Raw genomic sequence first — 17,996 nt, forward strand, 5'->3', positions numbered from 1 at the left:
TTCCAAAAAAATGGTATCTGGACCAAAGCAGAAATAGTATGGAACATAAAATGAGAAGTGATTCAGGAGTCACTAGAACAGATACATAACTATTCTCTTTCAGTTTAGATGGTTCTCATCTCCCAAGTTATAGGGCTGTATTACACCCCTAATTATATTTTAGCTTTGCTGTATTTCTCTTACTAAGACATTAGTGGTTCCCATTTTGTAAAACTCATGTGCTGTATTATGTAACCAAAAAAAGGTACTTATCTATATACTTAAATGATAGATGTATGATAGTGGTTGAATATTGAATTATTAATTCACTTTGAGAAGAGTCTGTTCCTGGTTTTTGAGAAAGGAGAAGTAGTAAGCTTGGGGGAAGAAAAGGGCTAGGAAAATGAGCATTGTTCAGTGAAATACTAACAGGATGATGCATCCTGCTAGCTGTGTTTTCATTTATTACATAGGTAACACAAACACTGTTAACACCTGTCTTCAGTCTTGGACAATATCCCTTCAAAGAGTTACTATCTCTTAAAAATAGATACTTCCTCCCCACCCCAGTTAGTCAGATGCACATTCAGGTTTTGTGTTTGTGCTAAGATGTGTCCTTCATGGCAGATTGTGCCCACTTCTTTGGCTCTCTCGAGTCAGAAGCTCGAGTCTTGCAGAGTCTCTGTGCTGTCCCACTGAATCAGACTGACTACAGTAATCACATGGAGATTCAAAGTCACATAGAAAACCATGCTGTGTGTATAAAAGAACAATACTCTTAATGTCTGAAAATGAGTTTCTCTGCTGACCAGAAGGGTGACAGAGCTGTGAGACATTGGCTTCAAATACCAAGTTCTTCTGAGTGTTGTGGGGAAGAAAGAACGAAGAGTGAAAATCAGCTACTCTTCCGTTTCTGTGGTCAGCAAGTGAAAGGTCAGCACTGTGTGATAAGAAGGGAAAAACAGATAAAGTAAAGAACACGGTGGAAGAATTTAGAATTAAAAATAAAAATTCAAAAGTCATGAAGGCCTGCGTTGCTATATCTGAGGCACTTCATTGTTCTCCTTCAAATCCCCCTTTAACTTTCCATTTCCATTATGCCCATGAAGAGCCTGGAGCAGTTAGCCTGTGGAAAACACTGGTTATCACGCTGCCACCAATTTGTACATCCTTCTCTGCCTACATCCATGTGTTGTCACTCCTTTTACATTGTATTCTGCTCCGGAGAGGAACTTTTATTCATTCACATATTCATGTGCTTAAGCTTGTTCCTGCTACAGTGTGACTTTGATCCCCTATTTGACAATACGAATATTAATTCTAAGATCTAGATGAGTGACCAACTAACTACCTGTCAATATGTTGTTTTATTTCAGAGTGTTGTGCGTTGCCTTTGGCATCCCAAGCTGAACCAGATCATGGTTGGTACAGGAAATGGTTTGGCCAAAGTGTACTATGATCCTGTCAAAAGCCAGAGGTACGTAATCATGATTAATGATTAAGAACATTATTTTTTTCTCAAATGTAGCCTGATTCTGTGGTTCTATGATTATACTAAGAAATGAGAAAAACTGGTTTAGTAATATTTGTTTTGCAGAGTTTTACTTATTTAGTAACAGTAGAAAGAAAAAAAAACCCCAAACCAGTTTGTTTCTGAAAAGCCATGCGTTTTCCTCTGGGCTTTTCATGGTGCAGTATGGTGGCTGTTCTACCTGAATTTACAAACACTTTCATTTTTTAATTGCATTAAATCTGTGGTAAGAATAACCAACCTTTCACCTGATCTCTTGGAGGTTGCTTTATGTGGTGTTATTGAAAGGATATTTATTGTATTTAGTCATATTTTTTATGTCTTTTTTTATTTTCTGAAGTAAAAATCTTGTTTAGAAGCATTAGCTTAAACTTCAGTGCCTGTGAAGTAAGATGGGAAGACCTAATTTGAGAGGGAGCAAACCAAGGAACCACATTCCCATCTTTCTGCTAGTCTTCTCCCCCACCCCCACCTATCGTGTGGGTTTTGCCCGTACGTCTAATGGAAAGGTGGTAGTGATTCATCAGAAGGTGACCTGTCAGCCTGGAATGAAAAGAAGAGGACTTAACTAGTCTATAAATACTTCTTTTGCAATTAATTTGATTTTACCATCTGGATTGGCTGGAGAACTGGGGCATGCTTCCTTCCTGTCAGCAGGAGAGAAATGTACACTTCATCTATACTGAGTGGTATGAATAAGATGTTCTTCCCCTATATGCGCTCATCTTTGTTTCACTGGCATCCAAAAACATACTGTGTTACAGTTCACAGTTTCTGGATACTTACTGCGACCTGGACGTTTGGATGTGAAGATAAATTCTGGTTTATGAGATTATCAGAAATAAGTTTTATTTTTGTGGTCTTTGTCAATCTAGAGAACAAGAGAGTTAGTCATCATTGTTTGGACCACTCTCCAGAGGGCAGCCTGAGTCTCCTAGGCACAGACCGCAAGAGCCCTAGCTCAGTTTTGTGCCCAGTTTGTTTCCTCGTACTTATCATGAGGAGGAAAATACCACCAGTTTAAATCAGTCTTGCTCCAGCCAGGCTTATGCAGACTTTCCTGCTGCAGTGTTACAGACACCTCTGGTTAGGTAACTGCCACCTCTGCTGCTTAGGAAGAGTTCTAGGAGCAAATCATTGCCCATGTTTGGAGAGGAGCACTTTCAATGTGCACTCTACAAGTACTGTGGACAAATGGAGTGTGAAATGAATCTTCCACCCTTATTTCCCCATGTCATATAAACTGCTCTATAACAGAAACACTAATCTCTCTACCCTCCTTCACATGTGTCTGGACAAGCAAAGATACACACATTCATGAATATTTAAGTACCACATAATTTAGTTGAGACTATGTCTTGAATAAAAAATGGTTTCAGACCAACTGAACTGCTGTATGTTTCCTCCTAGGGGAGCGAAATTATGCGTGGTCAAAACAAAACGGAAGGAGAGACAAGCAGAGACTCTTACACAGGATTACATTATAACACGTAAGGAATTTAAACATAGCTTTATAGCAGCATCCTTAGCTCTTTATCAGGTTTGAAATTATTTGCAGATCTTTTAGCTTTATATTTTCCCCTCTAAAAAGTTGCAGTCTTTCATTAAGTATTGTTCATTGGTGTGAGATGTTAGTGCTTCATACAAATTTTTTTGTAGCCTTGCACAACCAGAAAGGTATATATTCTGTGTGCTCTGTAAAGTTGTAAGTAACGGTTGGTTTTTAGATTCTGATGCACCTGAAAATCTGAAGGGACAACTGCCTTTAAAAAAACCCAAAGAACAAGCCTTCCGAAAAAAAACAACCCTTCCAAAATTTTGGAGCTTTCTTAAGTCTTCAGTTTTGCATAACTAATTTGGTGACTGTAGATGGGTTTAGGAAGTGTTTTGCTGCTTGGGAACGTTAACAGTACCAGTGGCAAAATCAGAGACGTTAGAGATGGATCTTGAACAAATTCCAAGTGATTTTTCAAAATTTGAATTTGCCCAGAGTTGTATGGGGTTTTAAATAGCTTAACTATCTGTCTAGACACAGGGTTATACTTGTATAAGACCTTATGTTCATACTAAGGCTCATTGATGCATCGACTGAGAGATTTTGGCCCTCTCCATTAGCATTGCCCTATGTGGTGTTTCCTGATGTGAAATGAGAAGAGTCACACAGTTGCGCTGTCCTGCTTCTCTTCACCCTCTTCCAGTTCCACAGTGTTTGAATTCAGCTCTGTTTTCCAGTAGTCTTGGTCTTAGAAATAGCTAAAACCATTTCTGTAGAACAGAGTAGTTGTTTGGCAGCACAATAAACAAAAAGAAAGTTTAGAATGAGAAAGTCGCGGCAGTCTTGGTAACCAGGCCCATATCAAGGCACTTCGGTTCTGGGTTCCCACCTCAGGTACTTTCCAGCCACAGCTGTTTCCTACTTACCTCACTGCTGCAGATGTCCAGCTGCTGGTTTTGGGTAGCATTGGGTAAAGCAGCAGCTGGCAAAGATCAGGGATATTTATCTCCTCTGGGTGCTCTTCTCAATCCATCCTTACTACAGCCTTGACTATATCAGCACATGGTCTGTTACCTAAATACTTTGTGTGCACTGTCGTTACTGTTTATACTGTAAAGAACTTTTGTGATTTTTAAACAACTTTCTGCTTAAAATCCAATGGAACTCATGTATTCAGTGGCATTTATAAATGCCATTCAAAGATTTAGATCCCAATCATGCAGTTTCAGAATTGTGTCACGGATTTTTAGCTGCTTAACCGTTTCTTCCACATAATTTTGAAACTAAATAAGGATAGTTCCATATAAAGCAATGCAGAAAAATGTAAGGATTTGCTTTGCAAATTTTAAGTTGGTTGCATGTTTTGGAAACTTTTCAGAAGTTAAATTTCTGTCTTTTAAGCTTGCAGATAGAACTGGAAAGAACTGAAGATGTCAGAAGTCCTTTTGCAAAGTGCACTGGCCCATTTTTCCTTCTCCTTCTCTTCCTTTTTTTATCTTTTTTTTTTTTCCTTCAGACTTCTAGCTGCTCTTTAATCTCAGAATTGCCTGTAATGGCTATTTAAAATGCAGGAATGTTGTTTTGAGGGATTAGGTGTTACTTTTAAAACACAGGAAAACATAGTTTGGGTTTCCCTTAGGCAACTTTGACTCCACAAATAGCAAAAGCTTGGATCTGTGCATTAGTCACCTCAGATGCTTTATGTAAACTGATCAAGCTTAGTGCTTGCCAGCAAATTGTCCCAGGCATTTAATACTTCATGAAATCTGCAAAAATAAAACCTAAACATGTATTTCCAAGATCTACTGCCGTGACACCTGGCTGTGACTTCATTCAGTCTAATAAATTGAGCAGGCTTTCAGAAATAAGCTGAAAAATCAAACTGACAGGTCCCTGGCTGCTGCCTTCCATTTTTTATTCAATGTACAGCCGGTGCCCCTAAATTTAAGATTTGTTTGGTTGTTTTTTGTCTTTGTTGGGTTTTTTCACCCCAACACAATTTCGCACGTTTTGGGAAACAGCAGCAATCAGCACACTTGAATGTGAGAGCTAAACCTCACCAGAAGAAAACCATGTCCCTTAACATGGGGTTTCTCTGTTACTGACAAATGTGTCTCTTGATCTCTTGTCTGAGCAGACTAAAACCACTACTGTGATTGAAGATAGTGCAGCAGGTTTATGAGGAAATAGAAGTTTTAAATCCTGATAATTGAGCCAGATTGTCTCAGCTATGGGTATTCTTCCAACCTTGATTAATCTCATAATTTAAGAAAGAACGTGATTGTGACTTCATATGCAGAAACATTACATTTTGGATCATTGAGGGGATTCTGCCCCTCTCTGTTTCAGATCCAAGAATGCATCTAGGGTTTTGTCATGCTCTTGTTGTATTAGAAAGCTGTAGAAACAGGGAAAGTTCAGGAAAGAGCAACCAGCTGGTCACAATCCTAATGTTGAGAACTGAATGTCAGAGGAATAAATTAAATATGCATAAACTGTGCAAACAGTATTTCAGATTAACGGCTCCTGCCTGAAGGAACCCTGGAAATTTGGCTGCTTTCATTTTTGAAAAATTCAGCAGAAAGGACCCCTCTAAAATACACCTCGGTAAACCACAGCTTGGATACAGAAGAACTGGGAGACTGCTTCTGCCACCTTTTCCGTTGCAAGGAAGAATCCCAGTCTTCATCTTTGTAATTAAAACCTTAAAAAGAAAATGGAATTTCTAACATTTCTTTTTCTTCAAACTGTGACACTTCAGCCCATGCGCTTCCGATGTTCCGTGAACCACGACAGCGAAGCACCAGGAAACAGCTGGAGAAGGATAGGCTGGACCCCATGAAGTCTCACAAACCTGAACCTCCAGTAGCAGGGCCAGGTAATCTAGGCATGATCATTTCAGACTGTTGTATGCCAAAGGCACCATCATGCTTGGGTTCTACACTCATTCGGGTTTGCATTCAAACCTTTTTGGGTGGCAACTCTACTTTGTATGTATGGGCAGTGTCCAGCACCATTAAGACATTAGTCTTAGATTGGAGTGCTTGCCTGGAATAAATTATTCACAATGACTGAGTTATATAATCAGTAAAACACTTACATGTATGCAGCTCTAAATTAGACTCTTCCTATACTATTGCATAACTTCTTTGTATCAGATCATTGTTGCAGACGCAATACAACATTTCTCTGTTTATTTCTTAAATATTTTTCTCTAAAATGCTCTTTCTTTTTTTTTTTGTTACAGGTCGCGGTGGGCGTGTTGGAACTCATGGAGGTACCTTGTCATCATATATAGTCAAGAATATTGCACTGGATAAGACAGATGATAGCAACCCTCGAGAAGCTATTTTACGTCATGCAAAGGAAGCAGAGGAGAATCCATACTGGGTTGCTCCGGCATATGCTAAGTAAGTAAACAGTTAAAAATACAAGTAATATTTCTGGAGGTCAGTGGGAGTTCGGTAAAAGAAGGCAACACACATTTTTAATGGTATACTTTGCCTTTTCTGGATTGCTGCCATGAATATGTGAACCAAGAATATGCTGTACTCTTTTATGAAAATAAGAATTTACAGGAGGTTAAATTGTTGAAATTTGACATTTCCATTTTTAAAATGTACCTATCAGTGCTAGAAAATTATTTTAAAGCTTTCTAAGTTGATTAGAATTTAGAATCTTCTGCAAATCAATGCCTGATATTGCAGTATACCTTTTAATAAGGTACTGTCCCATTGATAGAATGGGATGATAAATTTTGCAATATGCTGTCTAGTTCTGACTGATTCTTAGGTTAAACCTTCAAAATATTTACTTGGTGTTACAACAGCATATTTTAGATGATTTTTTCCAATGTCGTAAGTTTTTATTTGAATTTTTTCTACATAAGGACCTGAGTACCTGCGTGAATTAACTTGGTGTTAAAAGTCACAGAATCACTAAGATTGGAAAAGACCTGTAAGATCATCAAGTCCAACCATCAACCAAAAAAAACCACCACCATGCCCATTAAGCCATGTCCCACAATGCCACGTCCACATGTTCCTTGAATACCTCCAGGGATGGTGACTCCACCACTTCCCTGGGCAGTTTATTCCAATGCCTCACCACTCTCTCAGTAAAGAAATTTTTCCTAATATCCAGCCTAAACCTCCCCTGGCGCAACTTGAGGCCATTTCCTCTTGTCCTGTCACTCATCATTTGGTAGAAGAGGCCAACACCCACCTCTCTGCAACCTCCTTTCAGGTAGTTGTAGAGAGCGATGAGGTCTCCCCTCAGCCTCCTCTTCTCCAGGCTAAACAACCCCAGTTCCCTCAGCCGCTCCTCATCAGACTTGTGCTCCAGACCCCTCACCAGCTTCATCACCCTTCTCTGGACACGCTCCAGCACCTCAATATCTTTCTTGTAGTGAGGGGCCCAAAACTGAACACAGGATTCGAGGTGCAGCCTCACCAGCGCCGAGTATACAGGGGCACGATCACCTCCCTGCTCCTGCTGGCCACACTATTTCTGGTACAGGCCAGGATGCCGTTGGCCTTCTTGGCCACCTGGGCACACTGCTGGCTCATCTTCAGCCGGCTGTCAACCAACACCCCCAGGTCCTTTTCTGCGGGGCAGATTTCCAGCTACTCGTCCCCAAGCCTGTAGCGTTGCATGGTGGTGTTGTGACCCAAGTGCAGGACCCGGCACTTGGCCTTGTTGAACCTCATACAGTTGGCCTCGGCCCATCGATCCAGCCTGTCCAGATCCCTCTGCAGAGTCTTCCGACCCTCGAGCAGATCAACACTTCTGCCCAACTTGGTGTCATCTGCAAACTTGCTGAGGGTGCACTCAATCCCCTCGTCCAGATCATCAATAAAGATATTAAACAAGACCAGTCCCAAAACTGAGCCCTGGGGGACTCCGCTTGTGACCGGCCACCAACTGGATTTCACTCCATTCACCACAACTCTCTGGGCTCGGCCATCCAGCCAGGTTTTTAACCCAGCGAAGAGTGCACCTGTCTAAGCCACGAGTCGCCAGCTTCTCCAGGGGAATACTGTGGGAGACAGTGTCGAAGGCTTTGCTGAAGTCCAGGTAGACAACATCAACAGCCTTTCCCTCATCCACTGGGCGGGTCACCTGGTCATAGAAGGAGATGAGGTTGGTCAAGCAGGACCTGCCTTTCCTGAACCCGTGCTGGCTGGGCCTGATCCCTTGGTTGTCCTGCATGTGCCCTGTGAGCGCCCTCAGGATAAACCTCTCCATAATCTTCCCTGGCACCGAGGTCAGGTTGACAGGCCTGTAGTTACCCGGATCCTCCTTCCGACCCTTCTTGTAGATGGGCCTCACGTTGGCAAGCCTCCAGTTGTCCGGGACCTCCCCCGTTAACCGGGACTGTTGATAAATGATGGAGAGCGGCTTGGCAAGCTCCTCCGCCAGCTCCCTCAGCACCCTTGGGTGGATGCCATCAGGCCCCATAGACTTATGAGTGTCCAGGTGGCATAGCAGGTCCTTAACTGCTTCCTCCTGGATCATGGGGAGTTTATTTTGCTCTCCGTCCTTGTCTTCCAGCTCAAGGAGTTGAATACCCTGAGGATACCTGCTGTGCCTATTAAAGACTGAGGCAAAGGCAGCATTAAGTACCTCAGCCTTTTCCCCATCCTTCGTGACAATGTTCCCCGCCGCATCCAGTAAAGGATGGAGATTCTCCTTGGCTCTCTTTTTGTTGTTAATGTGGCCAGGTTGAGCTCTAGCTGGGCTTTTGCCTTTCTAATTCCCTCTCTGCATGACCTAACGAGGTCCTTGTACTCTTCTTCAGTCGCCTGCCCCTTCTTCCAGAGGTGATAAATTCTCTTTTTTTCCCTGAGTCTCAGCAAAAGCTCCTTGTTCAGCCAGGCCAGTCATCTTCCCCGCTGGCTCTTCTTACGGCACATGGGGACTGCCTGCTCCTGCGCCTTCAAGATTTCTTTCTTGAAGAAGGCCCAGCCTTCCTGGGCCCCTTTGCCCTTCAGGACCGTCTCCCAAGGGACCCTCTCAACCAGCGTCCTGAACAGGCCAAAGTCTGCCCTCCGGCAGTATAGCAATATTAAAAATTGCACCAATAAAATCTCCTACCAAAAATTCAATGTAAACAAATAAGTGTTCAGTTGTTTTTACATAAATTAAAGAGCCCCATCAAGGTTATGGTAGTAAAATTTCAGTAATGCCACAGATGGTAACTTACTCGGTTTAAATTGTATGTGTGAGTGTGGTATTTGTGTGTATGTGTTACAATGAAAATTGTCCAATATGCTTCTAGAATGTTTTCTAACAAAGATTTTTTTTCTAAAAATAAATACAACTCAAGCCATTAAATAAATACATTCACAATAATACTAAAATAAACGTTAAATAAATGCATTTCATACTAATGAACAGAAACTGCCACTTGAAAAATTACTAAAATTTTCACATTTTATTATCATTGATGTTTTTGTTATACAAAATAATCTATCTAGTATAAACAGCATTTTCAAAATGCATAAGGAAAAGGTTTTGAAGAGGTAAAATAAACTGCACAGAACAGTCTGCCAATAACAAACTATTTTTTCTTGTTTGCAGCCCAACGTTTTATCTCCTAAGCTGTGCGTTCGTTAGTGCTTTACTGACTGTACTTTCTTTATTAGTGTTTAGCTCTTTAGTGAAATAATTATCACCTCTTTCCAGAAACTCAAAATATATTAAGAATTATGCCTGTTTCTAGTGGTGACATTTGTTTTCTGACTTGACGCACGTGTTCACAAAGATAACTGAATAGCTGTTCCAAAGCAGCTTCAGAATGTCAGTGACCCAGCCTGGCTTTGACTGGGTAATTAATAAGTATGGAATAGTGATAATAAGTATCGCATTTGATGTTGTACATCAAATTAATGCATTATACAGTATCACCCTTGGTACCGAAGAAGGAATATGCGAAAGCCTGATTCTGTAACAGCAGTTGTAATGAATATGCCAAATACTGATTTTTAATTGTTTGAAAGTTCAAATTTGCTAGAGATGAAATTTACTTGGAATATGTAGGTACCTGGTTTTCTTTGAGATCTGCAACTATCCATTCTCAAAAGTAAATACAATCACACATTCCATTAGGTAGGTAAGTACCTCAGTATATTTTTGGCTCAGTAACTTGATTGATTGTATATTGAGTTTCATCCCTGACACCTGCAATGTAGTAGACATGCAAGTTTTAAAACTTAGCTGTATTACAGAAGGCTTACTGTGTGAGGTGGGCAGATCTCATTACAGTTTCATGTTAAAGATGTAGCTGCAGGGGAAGAAGAGAGCTGGCTTAGAAGTGGGGAGGATGCAAGTCCAGACTGCTATTAGCTTACACACCAGACAGTGATATGTATGTGCAGGAATTGGACTGCAGCCAACAGCATGCTGCCTTGATGGTTTTGTCAGCTGATAAATCTCATGCCAGTGAAACTGCTGTTATTCTTGGTTTAAAAGCTTGATTTTTCAGATGTATTCTCTGCAAAGAGCATTTTAAAAATTATTATCATTATTGTTGTTATTATTATTATTAGCTAAGACACTGAAATGCAAAAACTTCCTTTATGATTGTGCTATGTTCTTAATTTTCAGAAATGGAGGTCTATATTAGCAGCTGCAGACCAATGGCAGTCATAGGCAAGCTATGCACGAAACCTGCACACACAGATAATGTAGAAATCTGTGTTAATTATATCCTATATCTGACTTTGCAGGGCATGTATGTTTACCCTATATATAAAGCATCTTACAGATGTTCTTATGGATGCATATTTAATAAAATATGCAAATTACAAGTAATTGATATAAATTATCATGTAATGCTGAATTGTAAGAGTGTCACCGGTGGCCCTGTTAAAATCAGGAGTTCATAATAACAAGCGGTATACAAACCTATGGAAACTGGCTGCTTTAGCTGTAGCGTGATACACCATAGAGTTAGGAAAGGTGATATTCTGATACATACTTCAAATTACATGCTGTCTTGAGACCTGAAAAACATACATCCATTACGTTTCATTTTTTAAATAGTGTTTATTCTTTTTACTACTTTATTTCTCTACTATCAGTTTTTCCACATTTCTTGTAGTAAATTTTTGCTTAATATGGTATAAAACTATCCACTTGATATATCTCTAGTTTGACAAGGCTTTTGTTTTTGTGTTGTCTAACAGATAGTTATTCAGTTACAGTTTTTCATTCTCCTTCCTAAGAAAATGTCTAAGGAAACTATAGTTGCCTAATTTTCTTCAGTGATGGTTATTTAAATAATTTAGACTGAGAAGACTAAGAAATGCTCTTTTCCTGGTTGATGAGAGTTTTCATAACTCTGATTGTGATGACTGGGTTAGAGGTTCATCTGGTCCTGATTCATACTGATTAGGTCATTCTAAACCAGATAATTGATTTAATGCTTTTTTAATTGTATTTTCACTTCAATAATTCTTACAAGAAATACCTGCAACATGACTTTTGCTGTTAGTTTATACATTGTGTGTAAAAATATTTCCTTTTTGTTGGACTTAAAGGTGCCTAATTTATTCTTGAAGCCAAATAGTCATTTGCATTATTTATCACTTGAAATTTTTTTCGAGCTTGTTATCATTAGCCTGACCTTTCTGTTTCTCCTAAAATTTGAGCCAGAAAAGGAGGGGGAGGTATCTAAGAGGCAAAAGGATGGGTGAAAAAACAGATGCTGCTGAAAAGGATACCTGGGATGATAAGAAGTATATGCTGAATCAGGAGATGACATGTCCCAGAAGCCCAATGTGAATAAAGTGTTAAAAAAATGTGGTCAACACAGCAGAAGAGTCATAATGGATGACGATAAAGAAAAGATCTTGAGATTTTTCAGGAAAAAGCTTGTTAGAGACCTTGGCAAGAGCCATTCCAGTGGAGTGAAAGGAAAGGAAGGACAGATTGAAGATTTCAAGGAAAGAACTTACAGGAAAGGAACTTGAGGCATCAGTTGTAAATGTTTGAAAATTACATTCTTTGTGAGCTGTTTGTTTTAACACAGCTGTACAGAGATACTATAATGACTTCAGATGTCCCTCTGAAGGATCAGCAGGAATTACTCAGCATTGTAGCTGAGGGTCTAATCAGGCCCAGATGTAGCTCTCTTCTGCACCTTAGGGAAGGTGAGGGTGAAATTTCCCTCCCCACCAAGATAGACCAGAGTTCTTAGAAAATACCTTTCACTTCAGTGATGTTGCCCTATTTTGCTGTCTTTGTTATTGATGCTTGTTGCAGGCAAAAGGGAATGACTTGAAGCAACAGCCTGTAGCTGTGCTGTGTTCACTGAACTTTTTCTCGATGGCAGTACCAGTGTGTGAAGTGTTAGTCATCTGGTGGCTCAAGTATCTTTAGTCGAAGCAGGACAGAACAGAATGTTTTTGTATCGGTGATTTTGTTGGCACATGTTGGTATACTTCAGCTAAATCTTTCTTGGAAATTGGTAATTTTGAGAGGGAAGCCCCTGAGATTCAGAGAAGAGTCAGGCTGGTTGTTGGGATAAGGAATACAAAGGGCCCTGATGCTGAAAACCTTCACTTCTCAGGCTGGAAGTAGCCTTTATGATGTTATTCTGGCTTCCAAGCATGCTTGAAAGTTGTCTTTTTTTCTTTGTTTCAGTGCAATATAAACACAAATCTCAAAAGTTACTGCGACATGAGTCACATGCTGTGATATGCAGTTGTTATCTCCAGCTGGTTTAGCTGTAGCAGTATTTTTTTAGCTGCTAGTCTATGAACCTCAGATGTCAATGGGCGATTTTTACTGGATCCCTGAAAGGTAACTGAGAAAAACAACCCATAACCAGAGGGATGATGGTGACTCTAAAGCAGTCTGCAAGGCCCCTGGAAATTTTTTAGGGGTCTGCATATCTGAGTATGTTGAAAAACACTGAAATAAAGAGAAGCACGTGGTATGAATAAATTATGTTAGTTTACTTTCCTGTTTTTGTTTGCAGCCTGTTAGTGTAACCCACAGTAGGAATACATTTGTCATTGCTGTACGAGATACTGGTTTCAGCTGACAGTCATGTGGAAACACAGGATCATAGAATAATTTAGGTAGGAAGGGACCCTCTGGAGGTCATCTAGTCCGACCTCCTGCTTAAAGCATGTTCACTTAGATCAGGTTGTTCAGGTCCAAGTAGATTCAGGTTGTTCAGGGACTTGCCCAGCCAAGTTTAAGTATCCTCAAGGGTGGAGATTCCACAACACCTTTCTGGGCAGCCTGTTCCAGCAGTCTAGTTGGCACTCATAGTATGCCCTTGCTAAATCCATGCTGGCTGTTCTCTATCACCTTCTTGTCCTTCATGTGCCTGGAAATGCCTTCCATGGGGATTTGTTCCATAGCCTTCCCAGGGACTGAGGTTAGGTAGACCATCCTGTAGTTCCCCAAATCCTCCTTTTGCCCTTCCTAAAGATGATGATGTTGGCTGGCCTTTTCTAGTCATTGAGAATGTCCCCAAATCACCATGACCTCTCAAAGATGATACAGTGCCCTTGCAATGACTTTGGCCAGCTCCCTCAGTACCTTTGGATCCATCCTATCTGATCTCATGGGTTTGTGTATGTCTAATGAGCTACATACTCCCTGTCTCTGTCTTCCTCTTCTGTTGGTAACGTTTCACTCCCTCCCAAAGACTCTGCTAGTAGTGTAGGGGTCCTTGGAGACCTGAGGACAGACCTCAGGGAAAATAGAGCCAAAAAAAGCACTGCGTATCTTGACCTTTTCCATATCCTACGTTAGTGGGTTCCCTGCCCCATTGGGCACATTTTCCTTAGCATTCCTTTGACTGTCGGTGTAGCTGTAGAAGCCCTTGGTGTTGCCTTTCACAGTTCTTTCCAGTTTCAACTCCAGCTGAGCTTCGGCATTCCTAACTCTGTTCCTGCATGTTCACATAATGCCTCTGTTCCTCTTGGCTAAGGCTGTCCTGCTTCCTCTGTCTGTGTTCTTTCTGTTTGGGGTTTATCTCAGACAGGAGATCCCTGTGCATGCATACTAGGCTTCTGCCAGACTTCACTTTCTGCACACAGGATGGAATGTGTTTTGAGGAGGTTGTCCTCAAAGATCAACCAGGTCTCCTGGGCCCCTTTGCCCTCCATGGCAGTCTCCCATGAGAACTGCCAAGCAGATCCCTAACAAACTGCAATCAACCCCCAAAGTCAAGGATAAATAAACAAAATTGAGAAAGTCGATGGGGAAAAAGAACACAGCTTTCCACATGTTTTATTTAGCCCTCAGAAATAAAAATATTTTGAGGTAGTAAACCTGTTTTGACAATTTTTGTATAAATATTAATCATGCACCAAACTCCTAGTACACCAGCAATCTCTTGTGCAGTTACTAAGCAGAATAATTTGTGTTTTACATTAAATGATCACTGCTGATAATGCTATAAAATAACCAGTGATTTCTGTGCTTAATGTTTTAAAATGGTCAGGCATATGAATGACCCTAGGTGCCTCAAGCTTGTGGAGGTGGAACAGCTTACACTTCAGCTGAGCTGAGGCTACAGCTGTTTCATGCTAGTTTTAAAAAATGAGGTATCAAGCAGACTTGATTTCCTCTGTATGTTTTTGCTTTAGCTGGTTAGTGCTAGATTATGCTACAGTTTCTTTCCCACCCCCTACCCCCCCACTTTACTGGACTCGGTAGCATACTTACGTTAGCTGAAGTCTGTAACTTTTCTCTGTGCCACTCCTATCCTGGAAAATACGTAGGTTCTGCTGCTTGTTTCACAAATTAAGTCCTTCTTCTTGCTTGGAAGTTTCTAACGAAAATTATGATAGTTGCAGGTTTTGTGGTCAGAAATTGATAGTTTACACTTGATTAATTGCAGTTTACTTACAAGCATCTCACTACTGACCGGATGTGATCCTATATGGCATTTAGATACCTTCTGTCTATTGTGATAAAAGGAAGGTACACTGTTAAACTGGCTCAATAAACTTCCATCAGTATGTTTTGGAATAAGAGAGATTCCATACATTCCACCTCTTCAGCAGCTAACAAAATCCAGTATTTCGGCCAATAAAGCCTTCATCCCTGGTGTCTGTTTTGGATTGAATGTTTATTTTTTATTATTTTTTTTTAAATCTTCCTTCAGTGATTGGTTAAGTAGAGTTTATGTAACTATTTTCTAATGAGATTTTTAAATTAGAAATTTTTTTAAAATCTTAGTTCTGCTTTCCGTGGAGAGCAGAATGAGTTATCTGACTTCCAGTAGTGTAGGTCCTCATCTGAGTACAAGGTCTGCTTAGGTGTAATGAGATGTACAGCCTGCACCCAGGGACCACGTGCCAATAGAGTCCTACAGTAGGACCATCTCTCAACATCTTAGTATACTCCTTACCTCCATGGCAAGTTTGGAGGATGGAGGAGAAGGCAGGCCGAGAAAGATCCTGTGTGTAAGGGAAGTTGTCTTTGACTAGTTTTGGTGACTTTAAATGTATTTTGTGCCACATATTTAACAAGTGGAGAATCGTGCTTTTTAACAGATGATGGCTTGCTATTACTCTTTGAAGTCAGTGGCAACATTAAATTATGCCTGTTGTGTTAAGTAAGGCAGACGCAGTTTTGTTAAGGTTTATGCATTTTGTAATCTGCCAAATAACAGTTGTTACAGTAATAGTGCTTCACATCCCTAGACTGCTGTAAAAACACTAGTTAATACATTAATAAGATGATGACTGCCTTGGCTGCATTGTATACTTTGTTGTGTCTGTTGTAATGAGAAGTCGAGTACAGCCAGCATCAGAAATCCAGTAGTTTCAGCTCCGCAGTGATTGTGCTGAGGATTAGGTTGGAAAAGGGGACCATGCAGTGATTAAAGTGTAAAACAGGGGAACTGAATGTCCAAACAGTTTATTGAAATGCTACTTGATACTGTGTTCGTTTAAAAAGTAATCAATAATTATTTTTACAAAGTTTAAGTGTTATTTAAAATACAAGTAAACAGTGGAGGAATAGATACCATCAGGCTTGATGGTAGGATACACTGTGTTCTCATATGAAGATCGTTAGGTTTTTTTATGTTACGGTAGTGCTGGATGAAGTCTCTGGAGGAGAAGCTGTTTTTTCATGCATAGGCTAAGCCAGAAACCTAGCTTAGCTGTTCTGTTTTCACTTACTGGCTGCTGTCATACTACAGTGTATCAAAATGGAGGTTTCTTTTTTTTTTAAATCACGGAATGAGAAGACCTGTGGCTCCGTTTTTCTAGCATTGTGTTAAATTGATTTGTTCCTCTCTTCTATCTTAATTTTATTCATGGAATACACAGATAATGATTGGAAGCTGATGAGGAAATAATACTTGCAAAAGATGTGTGTTTGTTATGCTTGTTCTTTGCCTGAGAGCTGCAAGGTTCTTCAGTTCTTAGAAGGTTAGTTGATAGATTTATGTTGAAAATGAAAAATGAGCAAGTCTAGGATGCACTTATTTTTAAGTATAGAAAGGATGTAATTTGTGTCTAGTGCATGTCTAATATAATTTCTGATAAAGAATTGTAGTTTTAACATTATTTTTATCTTTTTAATGTTTTCTAGAACGCAGCCAAAAACAGTTTTTGCAGAAGTGGAACCAGAAGATGATGAAACCGACAAGCCAGAGTGGAAAAAACGTAAAATTTGAAAAATTTGGCTTAAAAATAATTTCAGAGCTTTTGAAACGAAGTGCAACATTTATTTCTTCATTTCGGGTAGTGGATCAAAATTTGAAAGCACAAATTACTTCAGTTCATGAAACTTGCTGCAGTGTACAAAGGAAGTGCTGTATTACACTGGATTGTAATCCCACATCTGAATTTTGTAATAAGGAATTCACAGAATCCCTAAAGTTGGAAAAGACCTGTAAGATCATCAAGTCCAATCATTACAAAAAACCCCAAAAAACACCACACCACCACACAAACAAAAAAACCACAGCACACACCACCATGCCCATCAAGCCACGTCCCACAATGCCACGTCCATGTGCTCCTTGAATACCTCCAGGGAGGGTGACTCCACTACCTCCCTGGGCAGCCTGTTCCAGTGTGTTACCACTCTCTCAGTAAAGAAATTTTTCCTAATATCGAGTCTGAATCTCCCCTGGCACAACTTGAGGCCATTTCCTCTTGTCCTGTCACGCATCACTTGGGAGAAGAGACCAACACCCACCTCTCTGCAACCCCCTTTCAGATAGTTCACAGAATGACAGAATCACTAAGGTTGGAAAAGACCTGTAAGATCATCAAGTCCAACCATTACAAAAAAAAACAAAAAAAACCCACACAAAAACAACCCACAAAAACACACCACCCACACCACATAACACCACCATGCCCATTAAGCCACGTCCCACAATGTCCACACGTTCCTTGAACACCTCCAGGGATGGTGACTCCACCACCTCCATGGGCAGTCTATTCCACTGTGTCACCACCCTCTCAGTGAAGAAATTTTTCCTAACATCCAGTCTGTATCTCCCCTGGCGCAACTTGAGGCCATTTCCTCTTGTCCTGTCGCTACTCACTTGGGAGAAGAGCCCAACACCCACCTCTCTGCAACCCCCTTTCAGGTAATTGTAGAGAGCGATAAGGTCTCCCCTCAGCCTCCTCTTCTCCAGGCTGAACAACCCCAGCTCCCTCAGCCGCTCCTCATCAGACTTGTGCTCCAGACCCCTCACCAGCTTCGTCGCCCTTCTCTGGACACGCTCCAGCACCTCAGTGTCCTTCTTGTAGTGAGGGGCCCAAAACTGAACACAGCATTTGAGGTGCGGCCTCACCAGCGCCGAGTACAGGGGCACAATCACCTCCCTACTCCTGCTGCCACACTATTTCTGATACAGGCCAGGATGGCGTTGGCCTTGGCCACCTGGGCACACTGCTGGCTCATCTTCAGCCGGCTGTTGACCAACACCCCCAGGTCCTTTTCTGTGGGGGAGCTTTCCAGCCACTCGTCCCCAATCCTGTAGCGTTGCATGGG

General features: G+C 40.8%; 1 protein-coding gene across 1 annotated transcript in view; it reads left to right on the forward strand.

The window, feature by feature from the left end:
* Positions 1-17,245, forward strand: part of WDR70 (WD repeat domain 70) — a 144,618-nt gene extending 127,373 nt beyond the window's left edge. The window contains exons 18-22 of the mRNA XM_059833437.1: positions 1,356-1,456; positions 2,921-3,000; positions 5,767-5,883; positions 6,253-6,415; positions 16,578-17,245. Of these exons, the coding sequence (XP_059689420.1) occupies positions 1,356-1,456; positions 2,921-3,000; positions 5,767-5,883; positions 6,253-6,415; positions 16,578-16,662 (546 nt within the window). The 3' untranslated portion in view covers positions 16,663-17,245. The remainder of the gene's footprint in view (positions 1-1,355; positions 1,457-2,920; positions 3,001-5,766; positions 5,884-6,252; positions 6,416-16,577) is intronic.
* Positions 17,246-17,996: the final 751 nt, after the last annotated feature.

This window comes from Gavia stellata, chromosome Z, assembly GCF_030936135.1.
Source record: "Gavia stellata isolate bGavSte3 chromosome Z, bGavSte3.hap2, whole genome shotgun sequence".
Taxonomy (NCBI): domain Eukaryota; kingdom Metazoa; phylum Chordata; class Aves; order Gaviiformes; family Gaviidae; genus Gavia; species Gavia stellata.